This window comes from Bubalus bubalis, chromosome 12 (genome assembly GCF_019923935.1).
Source record: "Bubalus bubalis isolate 160015118507 breed Murrah chromosome 12, NDDB_SH_1, whole genome shotgun sequence".
Lineage (NCBI taxonomy): Eukaryota > Metazoa > Chordata > Mammalia > Artiodactyla > Bovidae > Bubalus > Bubalus bubalis.
The window spans coordinates 49,125,875-49,145,374 of NC_059168.1; the positions used below are offsets into that span (position 1 = coordinate 49,125,875).

At 50.0% G+C, this 19,500-nt stretch overlaps 2 protein-coding genes across 3 annotated transcripts in view; one reads left to right on the forward strand and one right to left on the reverse strand.

Annotated features, from left to right (window-relative positions):
- ELMOD3 (ELMO domain containing 3) overlaps positions 1-4,532 on the reverse strand; it is a 33,573-nt gene extending 29,041 nt beyond the window's left edge. The window contains exons 1-3 of one of the 2 annotated variants that reach the window (XM_006061088.4): positions 4,361-4,532; positions 2,773-2,939; positions 919-1,205 (exon numbers count right to left, since the gene is read on the reverse strand). In XM_006061088.4, the coding sequence (XP_006061150.4) occupies positions 919-969 (51 nt within the window). In that variant the 5' untranslated portion in view covers positions 970-1,205; positions 2,773-2,939; positions 4,361-4,532. Of the gene's footprint in view, positions 1-918; positions 1,206-2,772; positions 2,940-4,056; positions 4,196-4,360 lie in introns of those variants that run through there. The other variant, XM_006061087.4, reaches the window with a different exon arrangement.
- A 56-nt stretch (positions 4,533-4,588) lies between these two features.
- RETSAT (retinol saturase) lies at positions 4,589-19,348 on the forward strand. The gene is given in 11 exon segments (XM_006061084.4): positions 4,589-4,908; positions 7,068-7,250; positions 7,668-7,909; positions 8,623-8,824; positions 9,932-10,129; positions 12,295-12,414; positions 16,652-16,790; positions 17,039-17,148; positions 17,224-17,390; positions 17,578-17,737; positions 17,942-19,348. Coding segments are annotated over 11 exon segments (1,830 nt in total). The 5' UTR covers positions 4,589-4,739; the 3' UTR covers positions 18,082-19,348.
- The last annotated feature ends 152 nt before the right edge of the window (positions 19,349-19,500 follow it).

A 19,500-nucleotide genomic window follows, 5' to 3' on the forward strand; every position in this document is an offset into this window, starting at 1 on the left:
TCTTCTTGTATACTTGTTTTATATTTCTCAGATCATCTGCACAGGACTAGGCTCAAGATGGGCTTCTCTGGTGGCTCAGACAGTAAAGAATCCGCCTGCAATGCAGGTGACCAGGATTCAATCCCTCGGTCAGAAAGATCCCCTGGAGAAGGGGATGGCTACCTACTCCAGTATTCTTGCCTGGGAAATTCCATGGACAGAGGAGCCTGGTGTACTACAGTGCATGGGGTCACAAACAGTCAGACACACTCACAGGCTCAAGATACGTTCTCAATGATATCTGGTGATTCACCGTGTTGCACAACTCCCTGTAGGAGTCTGTGTGCTCAGGACTCATTGCATCCTTCTCTCCCCTCTAGTATCCAAAGATAAATGTTCTCTGGAAGAACAGTTCATCTGTCTCAGGACAGTGAAGAAAACCTCCCTGGACTCCCAAAGCACAGGCTTTGTCCCCATTCTGGCCACTGCACCCCAAAGGCTGCATTTAAGACCATTTCTGGGTAAGGTAGGGAGAAAGATGGGGAATACAGGGTAAGCTGCCAGGCTTACACATATCCACATGGAACCAGGGATCCTGAGGATAAACAGGTCAAAATGGGTATTAGAGAGAAAGGGCCAGTAAACAACCCAAACTGATTGAAATACATATTTCCTGGGAGATTCCGATTGAAACTTTTCTCCCACCCAAGCAAATCCAAACCCAAATCCTATAACCTACTTAGAAAGCAAACCATTGGGAAAGGCAATTGATCCAGAAGTAACTAACAGCTTCTTCTAAAAGAATAAGAGAACTGCAAAGAGAATTTTTCCTACACATTTCTAAAGGTCCACACCCTCTTGATATATGCTCTCTCTTATTATTATTAACAATACATCCCATACCAACACCTTCTTTCCCAAATGGATATGCTTGCTTACCTGTCCATCTCTTAATTCTTTCTCATGGAAAGAGTGAGAGTTTTCATTCATGACTCAAACTCATTTGTTCAAGTGACTTTTGTCCTTGGGCTCAGAAAGGAGTTTAACAAGGTCTGAGATTAGAAGCTATGGGGAGAGCCTGGGATTTGACTGTTCTACCGTTGCCCTCCTTCTTGGCAGTCATTCAGACTAAGAACAAGAAAACAGTCCCTGTGTGCCATCACCAGGGTGGAGGTTTCTGTGAGTCCTGAAAGAAGTCCTTGAGGACACACTCTGGAGTCTCAGCCCTGAAAAAAAAAAAAAGATTAAAGAAGAAAACTAGTTTCATCATTCAGTTATGCCTCTGACTTGAAAAATCTTCAAACAGGTACTTCCCTGGTGGTCCAGTGGTTGGGACTCTGCTCTTCAAATGCAGGAGGCACTGGTTTGATCCCTGGTTAGGGAACTAAGGTCCCACATGCCACGATCTGTGGCCAAATAAATAAATAAAAATAAAATGATTATGGGATTTTAAATCATTAAAAAAAAAATCTTCAAGCAGCTGTAAACATATTCCGAATAAACATGCTGCCTTAGTGAATGCCTGCCTCTTACTATCCATGTAACGGGACAGAAAGAAGGGGTCCCTGCGGGAGTTTAAGGGCTGGCTTCTCAGTGTCCAGGAGGCAGCACCACTGTAAGTGGTAGGGATCTGTTTTTCTGTTTGCTTTTTAAATTATTCTTAATTGGTGGATAACTGCTTTACAGGGATCTGTTTTTGACAATGAAGTTACTGAGATCTGGGAAATTATCTAAAAGTGAAAGTGTTAGTCGCTTAGTCTTGTCCATCCCTTTGTGACCCCACGGGCTGTAGCTTGTAGGTTCCTCTGTCCATGGAATTCTCCAGGCAAGAATACTGAAGTGGGCAGCCCTTCCCTCCTCCAGGGGATCTTCCAGACCCAGGGATTAAACCCAGGCCTCCTGAATTACAGGCAGATTCTTTACTGTCAGAGCCACCAGGAAAGTCAACGTGTCTCAAAAGGGTGAGGATAATTTAGGGTGACACATTGGTGGGTGGTCTTAGCTGAAGTGTTCAGGCTTTACTCAGGTCTCAGACCTGGCAGGGCCTAACAGTCAATTTGGTTCCTATGGTGGTATTAACAGAAACTCAAAATGCAACGCAATGCCTCCCCTTCCTCAGTGAGCAGCAGTACTGTACATCTGGCAGCTTCCTGGCCACTGAAGCTAACTCTAAGTATTTCTGCCCATGAGTCCACCTCAGGAAGTGATTTGGGCAGGTCCACACCTCACCATGGGAGAAGTGGACATCATGAGTGCCTGTCACAACAAGAATCTGGGTAAGTGGGCAGGTGATGGATAGTATACCTCACAGACTTGGTTTACCTTTTTTTTGGCTGCACTGTGTGGCTTGCAGAATCTTAATTCCTCAACCAGGGATTGAACCCCGGCCCTCTGCAGTGAAAGCATGGAGTCCTAACCACTGGACCACCAGAGAATTCCCCAGTTGACTAAGAAAGGCTGACTAAGAAAGAAAGGTGGCATTGCTCTGAGGTCAGCCCTTCAGAGAACACAATCTGGGTTCCCTACAAACTGGAGGCCAGTAACAAGATGGACTCTTTGTCAGGAAGCTGGATGCACTGACTGTTCCTAACACCAAGAGCCAGAATACCTCCTGATTGCTGGACTGGACACCTGGCTCACTGTAACACGGGGAGGGCAGTGCCCCCACTTATAGCAGCTCAGGAACCAACTCTCTCTGTGTCCTCTGGCGCCTCAGCATCTGCCTCCCTTTCCACTCCTTGCCCCTTGACCTTCTCAAGTGTTCTGCATATGACAAAACACACATCGACCAACCTTGGGAAGATGATTGGCAGGTATGGCGACCCCGAGCTCAGGGAGGCTCTTCTATTACTGGGCTTGAATTGAATCCAGCAGTGTTGAATCATGACCAGCTTTACATGCCTGCTAGTGCTCAGTTCTGGCTGGAGCCCTGCCAGGACTCCATGAGGGACATTCACGATCTGTATTAGAGAAAGAAATGAGCAGAAACTGTCAAACGAGCAAGTACTAGAAGTTATAACGTCACTCCTAATATTAGGGAAGTTCCTTATGGCTGGGCCTGAGGAAATGGCCTGCCTATAAAGACGGATCCTTTTGAAATTAAGTATTTATGGTGCACCTACTGTATTTTGGAAGTAGGGGCTACCCTAGTGGTCAGTGGCTAAGACTCCATGCTCCCAGTGCAGCCAGCTTGGGTTCAATCATTAGCCAGAGAACTAGATCTCACACGCTGCAACCAAGAGTTTGAATGCCACAACTAAAGAACATGCATGTGGCAACTAAGACCTGGAACAGCCAAATAAATAAATAATTTTTAAAAATCGAAATGTAGTTGATTTACAATGTGGTGTTATTTTCTGGTCTATAGCAAAGTGATTCAGATACATAACACATATATGGGCTTCCCAGGTAGCACTAGTGGTAAAGAATCTGCCTGGCGATGCAGGAGATGCAAGAGGCACCGGTTTGATGCTGTGGGTGGGGAAGAGCCACTGGTGCAGTAAATGGCAACCTGCTCTAGTATTCTTGCCTGGAAAATTCCATGGACAGAAGAACCTGGCGGGCTACAGTCTATGGGGTCACAAAGACTCAGACACAACTGAGTGTATCTACCTATCTATCTACATAACTGAATATATTCTTTTCCCGATTCTTTTCCATTACAGATTATTCAGTTCAGTTCACTTGCTCAGTCGTGTCCGACTCTTTGTGACTCCATGCACTGCAGCACACCAGGCTTCCCTGTTCATCATCAAATCCCGGAACCTCCTCAAACTTTTGTCCATAGAGTCGGTGATGCCATCTAACCATCTCATCCTCTGTTAGTACAAGATACTAAATATAGCTCCCTGTGCTATACAGTAGATCCTTGTTGTTAATTTTAATGGTGCACCCACTTTAGGAAAGGAGCTACATTAAAGGGAATGATTTTAAGTTTAAGCTTGCTGGGGCTTAAACGCTAAATAGATATTTAATCTAGAAATTGGGGCCACACTTTCAGTATAAATGCATACATAGGTAGGACAGTTCTTTCATCGGCCTTGCCGCTGGGCGCTCCCCGCCCCCTCCAGTCCCTACCCGGCCCCGGCCGTAGGCGTCGTCATCCCAAGGCGCCCAGGCCAAAAACTATTGACCAGTTTGAGGGTCCCAGAGTCCGTTGCTCGCCGGCTGCGATGCGCGGACGTCAAGGGAGATCTCAATCCAGCGAGACACCCAGCCAGATAGGGGCTGCGTGGGAACTCTGGCCAGAAACTTTCTCAATTGTTCGGCGGGGAAAACAGGAAAGCGACTTGCCACTGGTCATCCAGCGAGTCCGCGGCAGAGCGCAGACCACAACCCAGGTCTCCTGTCTGCCAGGATCGGGAGTCTCTCTCGGTCTTACACGTCTCAGCCTTGTCTCGCCCCAGGGCGACCATTTCCGCCCCACATTCCTCCTCCTCTGACCCCCGCCCGGGGATCGCCGGCCGAGTCCCCGAGTTCCCAGTTCTTCGCTGTTGGGGTCTCCCAGCCCCGCCAGGCCTCCTCCGCGCAAGAGCACGGCCCTCCGCACAGCAGGAGAAGCGAGTATGGGGAGCCGCGAGGGTCAATCTCCACGAGCGACTTCGGCTTTCCGCGAGCGACTTCGGCTTTCCGCGGGCTGATCAGTGGGCACGGTTGACTCCGCCTCCCTGGTGGGAGGACTATCTAACTGAGCAGAGCTGCGGCTTCAAACCCCAGGCGCTGTTCAAGCGAAAGACTTGCCGGTACCCGGCGCCGGCGCGATGTGGGTGTGGCTGCTGCTACTGGCTGCGCTGCTGCTGGTCATCCTCGGCAAAGTTTACAAGGGGCTGTTCTCAGGCAGCTCCGCGAACCCCTTCTTGGTGGATGTCAAACGGCCACCCGCGCCTCTGGTGACCGACAAGGAGGCCAGGAAGAAGGTTCTCAAGCAAGGTGAGCGGGGAGACACCCCGGGGACCTAGGCTGCTCCCGAGCATCCTCACGGGTTAGCGTTTTCCAGATGCAAAGTGCTGGAAGGGCATCTTTGCATGTAGAGGCGCCCGCTTTAGAATCCACTCCTGGCGAGAGCCTTGGTCCCCGCAGGCCGAGGGAATCGTGGCCTCTGGGTCTCGGGCATCGTCCTGGGCGAGCCAAGTTCTTGTCATAGCCACGCTCAGACCCTGCCGCTTGGTATAGCCATGGCTAACGGTTTAAACAAGAAGAGATCTTCCCCCCTCTTTGACTTTAAGACCGTAACATTTTCACTTATCTTCCCCAGGGGTTTAAGGGCGTGGGAGAGCTATACAGAAACCTTTGTAGGAAATTGCATTTGGTTCATCAAGGGATGTGACTGATTATGCTGGTCCCATAATCTTGTGGTTGAAGAGAGGCTCAGTGGGGTGCCTCGGGCTCAGAGCTCTTTGTTTACGGAGGATCTGCACTGTCATCTTTTAAAAAGTATTTGTGGGTTTCCTTTAGAGTTTAAAGAAAGAGTTCGGCTGCTTAAAAAATAAAATAAATAAAATAAAGACAGTATTGTTGTAACTGGAAGGCCTATTATTTCTGAAATCAGAGTTTTAACTGGACTCTGTCACTGTCTCTGTCGCAGAGAATCAAACAGGACTGAGTAACTGAACAACAAACAACACTGATTTACTCTGTGAAAAAAGTGAAAGTAAAAGCGTTAGTCACTGTCTGACCCTATGCGACCCTATGGACCGTAGCCCTACACGCTCCTCTGTCCATGGCATTTTCCAGGCAAGAATATTGGAGTGGGTTGTCACTTCCTTCTCCAGGAGACCTTCTCTACCTAGGGATCAAACCCCAGTCTCCTACATTGCAGGCACTTTCTCTACTGTCTGAGCCACCAGGGAAGCCTGATGTACTGTGTAACCATTAGCAAATCACTCCATTTATCTGGATTGGTCTAAAGATGAGATGATTAGTTTGTTTTTGAAACCAAGTGTTGATCTCTCGTAGTGGGTCATGATATCAATTTAGTGAGTTGCAACTAGCATTTTAAAATTCAGTCAAATGGAAAATATCAGTGTATCCTACATAGTTGTGGTAAGTATTGTGAAACTTCTTTATATTATATACTGATGTATGTTCTGGATTATGAAATGTATTTTTCACTGTAGGTCTTTTAAAAAATGTTTGAAAAGTTCAAAGTTTTTACCGAGTTCTCTGGCATCTTGAAAAATCCCAAAGCTCAGTTCTTCTGGAGTGATCTTGAAAGAATAGATCTTGTGTAGAAAGTGCCCATACAGCACCATGGGCTGTCCAGTTTGTCTTGTTTAGGTGCTTCCTCCTCGATCCCACATCCAGGCTTTCCCAGTGTGAAGGGGTGGTGCTGTGATTTCTCAGAGGAGCTCTGTCCTGCCTCTGTATCAAGATCTTTAAGAACCATGATCTGAGTGGGCTGCACCACTACTGCCTGCAGATCCTGCATTTTCTGAAGATAACCTGCTTGTGAATAGACTGTTGCATGAGCCACCATCCAGCCCCACGATACTCTTCTCTTGTCCCCCACCTCCTTGTTTTCTTTCTTCCCTAGCTTGGTCTCTGACTGCGTTTAGGATTCTTAGCCTGGATCATGGTCAGCACTTGTGTGTGTGTGTGTGATAGTTTATGAATTATTCTTTCTTTGCAAGTAGGGAAAATCCTCAGCTACATAGTGGTTTTGGTTAAATCAGTTCTGCTGCTGCTGCTGCTAAGTCGCTTCAGTCGTGTCCGACTCTGTGCGACCCCATAGACTGCAGCCCACTAGGCTCCTCTGTCCCTGGGATTCTCCAGGCAAGAATACTGGAATGGGTTGCCATTTCCTTCTCCAATGCATGAAAGTGAAAAGTGAAAGGAAGTCGTTCAGTTGTGCCGACTCTTAGTGACCCCATGGACTGGAGCCAGTTCAGATCAACCTAAATCACTTTGTTCAACCTTTCCCAGTGGGTCCTGAGTATGTCCCAGGTAAAATGTTTGAGATATTTTAGTGAGGAGCCCTGTGCCAAACTGCTCTGGAAGTTTTCTGGAGCATCATATAAGCTAGAACATTCTGCCTTGCTTTCCACCTCATTGTCCTTTCATTGCGCTCTCCATCTCCTCCTTTGCTGCAGCTTTCTCCATCAGCCGAGTGCCAAAGAAGCTGGATGTGGTGGTGATTGGCAGTGGCTTTGGGGGCTTGGCAGCAGCTGCAATCCTAGCCAAAGCTGGCAAGCGAGTTCTCGTTCTGGAACAACACACCAAGGCAGGAGGCTGTTGTCATACCTTTGAAAAGAATGGCCTTGAATTTGACACGGGTAAGGCTGCCAAGGCAAAGGGGTGGGAGCAGGAGGTTTGGAGTAGCCGCAGTGGGACGATCCTGGGCTTTTCAGTGGTTTTGGAGGCCCAGGTTTTCTTTGCCCTGGGCACTGTTGGTCTGACAGCTTTCCTGCCCAAATTCCTTTTGAAAAATTCCAATCTGATCTCAGATGAAGGGAAAAGGGGTTAGAGACACACCACATGTATCTCCATGGTCTGACAGCTGTACCTGCTGAACTGTGCGGGGATCTAGTGGTTTCTGCTGCAACTCCCCTTTTCAGAAAGGGTGGGTACCCCCTCTGTGGGTGTGGGCTTGGCCCTGTAGGACGCCTCTTTCACCTCGCTTCCTTGTTGGAGCCTTTCCAGGGCTCAATTCCCTTATCCCTATCATGCCTTGTTTTTCTATTTCTCAACAGGAATCCATTACATTGGGCGTATGCAGGAGGGCAGCTTTGACCGTTTTATCTTGGACCAGATCACTGAGGGGCAGCTAGACTGGGCTGCCTTGCCCTCTCCCTTTGACATCATGGTACTAGAAGGGCCTGATGGCCGAAAAGAGTTTCCCATGTACGCGGGGATGAAAGCCTACATTCAGGGTCTCAAGGACAAGTTTCCCCAGGAAGAAGCTGCCATTGACAAGTATATGAAGCTGGTTAAGGTAACACGGACATGTGTTATTCCCAACAAGGCTCACCTTCCTCATTAGTGGAGTGACAGGTGAGGGAGGCAAGAAGGAGGAACAGACATGTTTGTCTGGAACTCAGCCCAGGTCCGAGTTGACCTCTGTGCTCAGGCAGGCCCTCTCTCTGGAGCCTGGGCTCAGCAGCTGCCACTCACACTCTGGCCTGGCCAGGCTGGCTTCCATGTGGTTACATCTGTAACCCCTTTTCGCTTCATCTGAGACCAGGTTGGAATTTTTCAAAAGGAATTTGGGCAGGAAACTGAAAAGCAAAAAAGGACTCATCTGAGGGGAGAATGGGAAAAAAAAAAGAAAAAAAAAACTTAGAGTAAAGAGTTTTACGATCCAAATTTAGCCAACTTCTGCTTCCCTGATGGCTCAGCAGGCTCAGAATCCAGTGCAGGAGACCACCTGCAATGCAGGAGACACAGGTTGGATCCCTGACTCGGGAAGATCCCCTGGAGAAGGAAATAGCAACCCACTCCAGTTTTCTTGCCTGGAGAATCCCCATGGACAGAGGAGCCTGATGGGCTACAATTCATAGCTTGGAAAAAGTCGAACATGACTCAGCAGCTAAACCACCACCACCAAGTGTTGCTGGTCCCTTGGACTGTGCAGGCTGTTGGACAGGCAGTTCTGTCACAGCGGGTCTGGAGGTGAACCCTGTTCCTCCCTGCTTATTCCCCTCCCAGGTGGTATCCCGTGGAGCCATTTATGCTGTCCTGCTGAAGATTCTCCCACTGCCCGTGGCTCAGCTCCTCACCAAGTGTGGGCTGCTCACCCGCTTCTCTCCGTTCCTTCGTGCATCCACCCAGAGCCTGGCTGAGGTCCTGCGGCAGCTCCCCGCCTCCCCTGAGCTCCAGGCTGTGCTCAGCTACATCTTCCCCACTTATGGTGGGTCCTGGCCTTGGGCCCTGGGAAGCCCCTGTCTCTTAGTCTTTCTTCCTGAGCTTGGTTTATTCAGTCGCTCAGTCATGTCCGACTCTTTGCGACCCCATGGACTGCAGCACGCCAGGCTTCCATGTCCTTCACTATCTCCTGGAGTTTGCTCAAACTCATGTGCATTGAGTCAGTGATGCCATCCAACTATCTCATGCTCTGTCACCCGCTTCTCCTGCCTTCAATCTTTCCGAGCATCAGGGTCTTTTCCAATGAGTTGGCTCTTTGCATCAGGTGGCCAAAGTATTAGAGCTTCAGCTTCAGCATCAGTCCTTCCAGTGGATATTCAGGACTGATTTCCTTTAGGATTGACTGGTTTCATCTCCTTGCTGTCCAAGGGACTCTCTAGTGTCTTCTCCAGCATCACAGTTCAAAAGCATAAGTTCTTTGACTCTGAGGCTGCCTAGCTGACTGAAGTGGAGCTGCTCACACTCCAGGTCCTCTGGAGCTTAGGGAAGAAATGCCTGTCTTCCTCCCTGCTGGATACCTTGATAAAAATCCCCCTCACCTATGTCGTGGATGGTTTTCTTTCCAGTCCACACTCTCCTCCCTGGCAGCATGGCAGTTTGCAGGGAGGTCATTCCCACTGGCCCAAGACCTGGAACACTCCCTGTTTGCCTGTTTGGATAGAAGGAGGCTGCCCTGAGAATCACTTGGATCCTGGGAGGCATAGACTCAGGTTGCATGTTGTCTATTTTTTTTTTTTTTTTGGGTCATGCTATGCAGCTTGCAGGATTGTAGTTCCCCAACCAGGCATTGAATCCAGGCCCCCCGCAACAGGGAAAGCACCTAGTCCTAACCACTGGACCATCAGGGAATTCCCAAAGGCTGCATGTTTTCTGACAGGAACCCGTGTTCCTTTTTTATTTTTTCATTGGAAGAAAATTACTTTACAATTTTGTGTTGGTTTCTGCTGTACAGCAATGTGAATCGCTATAATTATACATGTATCTCTTTACTCTTGAGCCTCCCTCCCCTCCCCCCACCTCACCCCTCCCATGTTCTGCTCTGAATGGTGTTGCTGCCTGCTCTTGCCTCATCACCCCCTCCTTCCTTCTATAGGTGTGACCCCCAGCCACACCACCTTTTCCATGCACGCTCTGCTGGTTGACTACTTCCTAAAAGGGGCCTTTTATCCCCGAGGGGGCTCCAGTGAGATCGTCTTCCACACCATCCCTGTGATTCAACGGGCCGGGGGCGCTGTCCTCACAAGGGCCCCTGTGCACAGCATCCTGCTCGACTCAGCTGGGAAAGCCTGTGGTGAGAGCCCTGCATCGTCTTCACAGTCCTTGGTGTCGGTGGGTGAGACTGGGAGTGGAGAGCAAAGAAAGCACTGAGGGCAGAGACCTCCAAATTGGGGGTTACAGGCTGGAATCTGCCTCAAGCTGGGGCTGCCTGGGAATAGCAATTGACCTGGTCTGGAAGTGAAAAGGACACAGGAAGGATAAAGGGTGGTGTGGTCCCCAGAGAACAGTATTTCATCATTTATTCAATAGAGACAAGTAGTTATCCTTTAATCCAGGAGTTCCTTGAGTGTAGAGGCGGTGTCTTTTTTATCTGTATGTCTATAGACTTTAGCACATACTGGAGCCAAGTAAATGTTTGTTCAGTGACTGATGGAGTGAGTTGTAACCTGGGTGCTCCATAGGGTGGTGTGGAGGCTGCCAGGATGCCCTGTAAATGGCAGAGTGGGGCTCAGACTCTACCCTGGCTCAGGTGTTTGCTGTCACCTGAGCAGAGAGTCAAAATCCCACCAAGGATAAACTCTGCGAGGAGAGGGTCTATGCAGGGAAGGGCTCTGGTAAATAGACAGACCATCTAGGGTAACTTCAGAAGTCTCGGCAAGGGGAGGAGAGAGAGGCCTGAAGGAAACAGGGCTGGTGTGATGGTGAATTCACCAGAGTAAGCTTTCAAGGAGGAGGTGATGAGTGGGTGGCCCAAAGCACCCAAAAGTCAAGGGAGAAAAGGCCATCAGTGATGTTTGAGGATGTATCTGTAGAAGAGACTGGAAAGTTCCCAGCAGTGAGGCAGGGGTAGCTATCAGCTGTGCAAGACTTTCTCTCGCAGTCACAAACCAGTTTTCCTTCCAGCCGTCAGGTGGTCTGTGAACCAAGGAGGGTTTATCATTGAATTAAATTCAGTTCTGGATATATTTATGTTTTTCACATGCTATGTGATAAAAGATGGAGATAAAAGATAAGTAAATCCTAATATCTAACTCAAGAAGTTTCCAGTCTCAGAGGGCAGATGACTGAGATATAACCAAGGTGCCGCATGGAGGCACACACTGAGGCTGGAGGTGGCACAGGATGGTGGGACAGGGACTCTCAGAGGGAGGTCGTGATGGGTGAGAGGAAGCTGGTCAGAGGGGAGAGGAGGTCATTCCAGGTGGGGGAAACAGAATGTGCAGAGGCACGGAGATATGAAAGAGCTGAGTTTCTTTTTTCTCTTTTTTGGCTGCACTGGGTCTCAGTTGCGGCACATGGAATCTTTGGTCTTCTTTGGTCAACTCTCAGCTGTGGCATGTGGGATCTAGTTCCCTGACCAGGGATCGAACCTGGGCCCCCTTCATTGGCAGCTCAGTGTCTTAGCTACTGGACCACCAGAGAAGTCCCATGAGCTGAATATATTTAGGCATTGGAAAATGTTAGGTTGAATCATAAGAGTCTGTCACATTTCTAGGTGAAAAAAATGATTGACTGTCAGCCGTTGGGGGCTTCCCAGATGACACAGTTGGTAAAGGATCCATCTGCAGTGCAGGAGCTGCAGGAGATGTGTGTTTGATCTCTGGGTCAGAAAGATCCTCGGAGAAGGAAATGGCAACCCACTCCAGTATTCTTGCCTGGGAAATCCCATGAACAGAGGAGCCTGGCAGGCTACAGTCCATGGGGTTGCAAAGAGTCAGACACAACTGAGCATGAATGCACACACATGCTATTTGCATATAGTCCTATCTAATAGTTTGGTGAAAACTGTCAGATGGTCAGAGATGAGGTTGGATCCACAGAAGGGAGCACATCACAGAAGGCTGATAGGAGGGTTTGGAGTTTAATTAGAGGTTGAGGTGTCACTGGAGGGTTTAAAAGAGAGTGTGTTGGAACCAAAAACTCTGGCAACAGTAAAGAAAGACCTGGCATTTTAATGAAGACTATCAGCTCACGGGCTCTGTCTGGGTTAGTGTGGAGGTTGACTGGTGGCTAAAGAGAAGAGCTCCCATATCAGATAGAGAGAGAGCTAGAAAGCCAGTGGGGACTGTGGGCCTTTTGGGCCTTGGAGGCAGTGCTTTGAGCTGATCCCTCACTCTGCAGTTTTAGCTGGGGCCTACCTGCCTGGGTCAGTGTGGGAGAGATGGGGTGGGGTAGGAATGGGGCCTTTCTTGTCTTCTTGGAGTGCACAGAACCTCAGCTAAGCTCTTGTGCCTGCAGGTGTCACTGTGAAGAAGGGTGAGGACCTGGTGAACATCCATTGCCCCATCGTGATCTCCGATGCGGGATTGTTCAACACCTACGAGCACTTGTTGCCAGAGCAGGCCCGCTGTCTGCCAGGTAAACAAATGAGTTGTGTGGCTCTCCTCCAAGTGGACCTGCCCTCTGCTTCCAGCTGACTCAGCCTGGCTGATGCTTCCCCCAGCATCAGGGCTGCTCTTTGACCCTCCTTAGGCAGAAAAGGTGAGCACACCAATTTCTATTAATAACAACTGTCCCCAGCAGGCCTTTGTTTAGGGGGTGGGATAACTTCCTTTGTCCTGCATCCTCCCCAAAGACCCTTTAGTTTTTATCTCTCATTTCATCCTTGGCAAATTTACACCGTTTCCCCTGATAACCTCAACTGCGTTTCCCTTTCCTCTTTCAAGTTTCCAGTCCCAGTTGTCCATTTCCGGTTTCCCTTGACCTTAGATCATCTCCCTGATAGTTAATGATGGTGGATTGAGTCTTAAAGGAATGGTTCCTGGGTTTTTCATTAAGTTTGCCATGTGAATTCTGCTTCCTTCCTTAATTTCGCACTTGTTTGGTGTGGGGAAGTCTGGTCTGAGATTGCTGTTAAGGGAAGGGAAGGCTGGAGTGGAGACGAAGGTCTTGATATTGTTGCTGTGGGCCTTATTTGGGACCTAAGGTTATGTTTTCCTGCCTCTGCTGGAACCAGCTTTGTATTGGTGCTGAGGCTTCAGGGGTACCCTCCTGGATTCTTCTCCTGGAGCCCTGCTCTCAAAACCTGGGACCCAGATAGAAATAAGCCTCAGTCCAGTCATCTCTGGGTTTCCCAGGTGGCTCAGTGATAAAGAATCCATCTGCCAGTGAAGGAGATGCAGGAGACTCGGGCTCAATCCTTGGGTGGGGAAGATCTCCTGGAGGAGGAAATGGCAACCCACTCCAGTATTCTTGCTGGGATAATCCCATGGACAGAGGAGCATGGTGGGCTACAGTCCATGGGTTTGCCAAGAGTTGGACATGACTGAGTACACACACACACATGCCAGTCATCTCCACTGCAGGCCGTGTCCAAAAATAAAAGCCTGTGGTTTTGGATGGGGAGCCATGTCTGTGTGCAAGCTTTACCTTTGTCCTTGCATCTGATCCTCAGCTGCTGGGTAGAGCTCATGTTGATGGCAGGGGACACGGAGGCACATAGGTGAATTGCTGCCCAAGGCCCACCCAGCTGGAGGCAGCCAAGTGGAGAGGAAGAGGCTGATGTTTCTGACTCCTAAGCCTGGATTCCTGGTCCCCTCTGGGCTGGGAAACGTGGGGCTTCCAGAGAGAAGGCCTTACTAGAAGGAGGAGGAGAGCAGATCAGCTCCCAAGGGACAGAGTGGCTGAGCCAAGGTTAGCTGGGGCGTCATCATTTGGAAATGGAGCTGGCAGCTCCCGATGTGATTGAGGGAAGGAGGCCACTGGCCGGGAGGGGGCCATCGATCTAGGAGGGTGAGAGAAAGGGGTCTGTGTCCAGGCCTCTGCCTGGGGCGGGAGGAGGGGAGTAAGAGCAGCCCAAGATGCGTTTGGGATGGAAACCTTGGTGGAAACCTGAGGAGGAGCCTAGAGCCCAGTACAAGGAGCATCCACCCTGGAGGGTGGGGCCGAGGCTGCTCTTGGGGAACTCAGGAAGGACACCCAGTAGAAAAGTGAGGTCTTGGCTTTCCTGGTCGGGGAGAGGGTCGGCGGCTGCTGTGACTGTCTCTGGGGTACAGGACGTGTGCTTGGGAAACAGGCCCTCAGCCCTTTGCCTCCTTTCACTGGGCCTCAGCCCATGTCCGCTGCCAGCGGAGGCCTCTCTCTCAGGCTGGGTGAGCTGTGTGGCCTGAGGCAGAGACCGCCCAGTGGCCTTTGGTACTTCCAGCCTCCCTCTCTCCCAGGACCTTTGAACCCTGACGCTGTCTCCTGATGGCCCTGGGCGCTCATCAAGTGCACGTCCTCAGGTGATAAAAAATCCACAAGGAAGGGAATGCAAATAAATGACATGGAGTTATTGGAGGGACACCTAAAAAAAAGCGAAAGTATTTTCCTGCCTAGAATGATTCCTAGTTCCCTTTGAATCTAAAAGGCATTAAGAACATAATTTGTTTTTTGTTTGTTTGTGTGTGCTCAGTTGTGTCTTGCTGTTTGCAACCCCATGGACTATAACCTGCCAGGCTCCTCTGTCCATGCTGTTTGCAACCCCATGGACTATAACCTGCCAGGCTCCTCTGTCCATGGGATTCTCTTGGCAGGAATACTGGAATGGGTTGCCGTGCTCTCCTCCAGGGAATCTTCCCCATCCAGGGATCGAACCTGAGTCTCCTGTGTCTCCTGCATTGGCAGGTGGATTCTTTACCCCAAGCCACATGTGTAAAGAACATAATTTCTTTTACACTTAAGGTTCATACAACCTAAGTGAATAAGGAAAGGACCCTATGAGGGAGACTGTATTTTCTGGAAACTGCTTTCTGTGTTTAGAAATACAGGGGAAGATTACTCTTATATTTGTGGGCTCTCCTTGTTCCAGCTAGTTATTGTTTAGTCACTAAGTTGTGTCCGACTCTTTTGTGACCCCATGGACTGTAGCCTACAGGCTCCTCTTTCCATGGGATTTCCCAGACAAGAATACTGGAGTGGGTTGCCATTTCCTTCTCCAGGGGATCTTCCCAACCCAGAGATTGAACCTGGGTCTCCTGCATGGTAGGCAGATTCTTTGCTGACTGAGCCACCAAGGAAGCTCTATCTTAGTCAACCTCTGGCCCCCCCAAAAGACAGTACATGGTTTTGACTTGGTTATATTCCACTCCTGCCTTCTATTCCACCCCCAAATTCTATTTTGGTCACATGGTGCTGGGTGCAAAAACAAAAAAAGGAGCTTGCCCCTCCTTCACTGGCAGGTACAGCTTCCACTGCTCCCATGTATCTCACCCTGAGGACAGTCTCCTGTGCCAGCACCCTCCGCCCTCCTCCTGCCTGAAGGACCGGCCACCCCTCCCGAGTGGGAGCTGGATGAATCCCAGTTTGAGAACCTTTCAGACAGTGGTGGCAGTGATGCTCAACTGGGAGGCCCCAGAGACTGCTAGGATTCCTGATGTTTCCAGCTGTTTGGGGTAGAGATTCTGACAGTTCTGTCTCTATATCAGAGATGGAAACAGGATATCTTGTGGCCTTGGGGACAAAGCAGTGCTGGTTGGGGTCGAGAGTATGGAGGTGAGGTGGTCAGACCGAGGGAGTCTTTGTGAATAGGAGTGCCTTTCTTAAATTCTGGGGCTGAGCTTGGACATTATTGAAGATGTTTTGAAGAGGATATTTGTTTGAGCGAGGAAGACTCACTGACAAAATAAGTAAAGGAGCTGAGGCTGGTCTGGAGCAGTAGGGTTTGGTCTCATCATTGTGTGACTGATTTGAGACCCAGGGTTCTTTTAATTGATTTTTATATGGAATATAGTTGCTTTACAGTGTTGTGTTACTTTCTGCTGTAGAACAAAGTGAATCAGTTATACGTACACATATATCCCTTCGTTTTTAGATTTCTTTGCTGGGGCGGGGGTGGGGGGTGGGGGGTAAGTTAGTCGCTCAGTCCTGTCCAACTCCTTGTGATCCTATGGACTGTGACCTGCCAGGTTCCATGGACAGAGGAGCCTGGCAGGCTATAGTCCATGGAGTTGCAAAGAGTTGGACATGACTGAGGGACTAACATTTTCACTTTTATCCATTAGATGGTTTGTATTCAACTTAATACTGAAGCCAAGGCTTGTAACAGACTGCTGTTCACAGCTGTGGCCTTTGTCATGTGGAGCCCTGTCCTCTGCTCATATTGATTTATTGGCTGCACTGGTCTTTGTTGCTGCACGCAGGCTTTCTCTGGTTGTGAGCAGGGGCTACTCTTTGTTGTGGTGCACAGGCTTCTCAGTGCAGTGGCTTGTTTTGGAGCACGGGTTCTAGAGCACAGGCTCAGCAGTTGTGGCACACGGGCTCTGAGGTATATGGGATCTTCCCCAACCAGGGGTTGAACCCACATCCCCTGCATTGGCAGATGGATTCTTTACCACTGGACCACCAGGGAAGTCCCTGCTCTTAACTTAGACATTAAGGTGACAATGGGACCATGATACAGATGCTGTGAATGGCTCAGGGAGCTGGCCATCTCTGCTTCTCAAGGCACTCAGAGCAGATGTCTGGGGCCATGGCCTTCACAGGCAGGAGACTGAGGAGCAGGCCAAGTTGTCCAAACAGCTGAGGCTGCAGATGAGGCGAGCGGGTGTCTGCTGGCTCCCGGGGTGGCGGCAGATCTTGGTGGTCTCCTTTTCACGGCCCTCCTAACCGTCTGCAGGTGTGAAGCGCCAGCTGGGGATGGTTCGGCCCGGCCTGAGCATATTCTGTGTCTTCATCTGCCTCTGAGGCACCAAGAAGGACCTGGGGCTGCCGACCACCAACTACTATATTTATTTTGACAAAGACATGGACAAGGCGTAAGGCATGGGTGTACATGTGCAGGAAGGGTAGCAGCCTGGTCCCCCAGAGCCACAGATGCTAGGGGGGAAGCAGCAGGATATAGGATGGGAGGAAATGGGCAAGAATCTACTCTGAAAGGACTTTTTCCCACCTGGGCTGTGCCTTGGCTTCATTCCTTGGGGGCACCTGGGGCTAAGCTGTGCTCGGGGTGGGGCTGGTGGCTGTGGGGGACATGGCCAGGGCCAACAGCCCCTCTCCTCCCCAGGATGGAGCGCTATGTCTCTCTGCCTGGGGATAAGGCTGCCACGCACATGCCCCTTCTCTTCATTTCCTTCTCGTCGGCCAAGGACCCAACTTGGGAGGACCGGTACCCAGGTGAGGCTTGATGTGCTGGGGGCTGGGGCTTGGGTCGGGAGGGGCGGCAGCAGTGACCTGGCTCTGCGTCCCCAGACCGGTCGACAGCGATCATACTAGTGCCCACCTCATACGAGTGGTTCAAGGAGTGGCGGGACGAGCCCCAGGGAAAGCGGAGCAGTGCCTACGAGAACCTCAAGAGCTCCTTTGTTGAAGCCGCTGTGTCGGTCTTCCTGAAGCAGTTCCCACATCTGGAGGGGAAGGTAGGAGGGCAGAGTTGGTGGTCGGTGCATCTCCGCCCCTTCTATGGGGCTGGGAATGAGGCCTGGGGTGACTGAGCTTCAGGGGAGCCTATGCTGGCTGGCAGCTCATGCAGGGGCAGGGAAGAAAGAGGTGAGGGTCTCACAAGGTCCCCCTCCCACTCTTCGGCCACCTCTTTTGCCTCTTCAGGTGGACAGTGTGACTGGAGGGTCCCCACTGAGCACTCAGTTCTACCTGGCGGCTCCCCAGGGGGCCTGCTACGGGGCTGACCATGACCTGGGCCGTCTGCATCCTGGTGCGATGGCCTCCATAAGGGCCCAGAGCCCCATCCCGAACCTCTACTTGACAGGTATGCTGAAGGCCCCATCCTGCCAGGAAAACTGGGACCCTGGGCCTGTCAGTCAGTCCTCCGTTTCTGTTGCCTTGGTGGCTGAGGACCCTGGTCCTGGTCTGAAGGCATCTCTGTGGCCCTGGCTCAGGGGCCCGTCTCCCCACTGCCCTGCTTGGAGGTGGGGCGGGGGGATGCTCACAGGCCTCCACTGTTGTCTCCCAGGCCAAGATATCCTCACCTGTGGGTTGACTGGAGCCCTGCAAGGGGCCTTGCTGTGCAGCAGTGCCATCCTGAAGCAGAACTTGTACTTAGACCTTTGGAAGCTTGGCTCGCGGATCCAGGCCCGGAAGAAGAAGAATTAGTTGGCTCAGGCAGGAGTCAGAGGAACTGGCACATCCCCTGCCTCACCTGTGTTTTTCTGCATTAGTTCCTTAATCACGTAAAGCACTCTATTGTTTCTCATTTCTGGATACAGGTCCAACACACAGGTCTAGCATAGATGGTGGTTCTTAAACTGAAGCTCTTTCACACCTTTTAGAACATGCTGTTCCTACAAAACGCCCAGCGTGGGCTACTGACATGGGTGGCTTTCATGGCCCGTCAAGCTGCACTTTGCATCCCACACCCATACCTCCTAAGTCTGAGCCATCAAATAGAATATTCTCATCAGGTGGCTAGAACCCTCGAGAGCATGGGTCAGCTGAAGCAGGGGGGTCCCGTTGGCCTGAAGCTTCTCCTCCCGTTCCCCCTTAGTGCCTGCATCTACACAACAGAGAGGTGTCTGATGAGCATGGTTTGGCTTATAGTTCCACAGGCTCAGAGGATGCAGATCCTATTTTTCTGGTTCCAGTGGCTCTTCTAAGAGTGTGGGGAAACTCCTGTGATATGGTCCATGTGGATGTGGGGGCTGGCAGTGGACAGGATGTGTTAGTTAGCAAGGTATATACGTTATGGGAGAACATCCAATTTGTATGCAGCTGGGGCCTAGGCTTGTCTTCCTTTTGACTGGGGTCACGCTGGGTTCTCACCGTGTCAGCACCAGGATACCCTCCCAGACCTCAGGGCCTGAGCACCAAGGTGTAGCTTCCCAAAATACACAGCAGTCAGGGCAGAGGCCTAGAAAGACAGCTTCACTGGGGCTGACACAGGTGGAAAGCATTCCAGCCAAGGGCACAGCAAAGGACAAACACTGGGAGGTAACGAGTGTATTATGACGAACAGCCCAGTTACCTCTGACCTAGAACCAGGGCTGCCTGGTGAGGAGGAATGGGGTCGGAAGTCATGGGAAGTTACAGAATGTGTGCAATGCCTGGGAATGCATTTCCAGTGTGTTGGAACTTACATGGGGATCGGGTGGGAAGGTGAGTGAAGGTGCTAAAGGTTAAAAAAAAAAAAAAGACCTTTTCCTTACTAACATGCCTTACTTCAGTCAATTTTAATGCAGTACTAATAACCTTAATATTTTAGAGGGGGATTAAGAGGTACAATATAATCATTAATACTAAAATAACTTCATATGGGGACAAATGATTATAGACTTATTGTGTTCAATTTTGTAATGTATACAAATGTCAAATCACTGTGTTGTTCACCTGAAACTAATACAATGTATAGCAACTATACTTTTTTTAAAAAGAGGAAAAAATTAAATTTAATAATTTTATAGCTTTAATATTTGAAATTTATTTTGGTTTCTATGCAGAGATACACAACTACGTGGTGATGGCATTCACAGAAACTCAGTAAAACATTATATGGAAAAATACTTATCGTTGGACCAA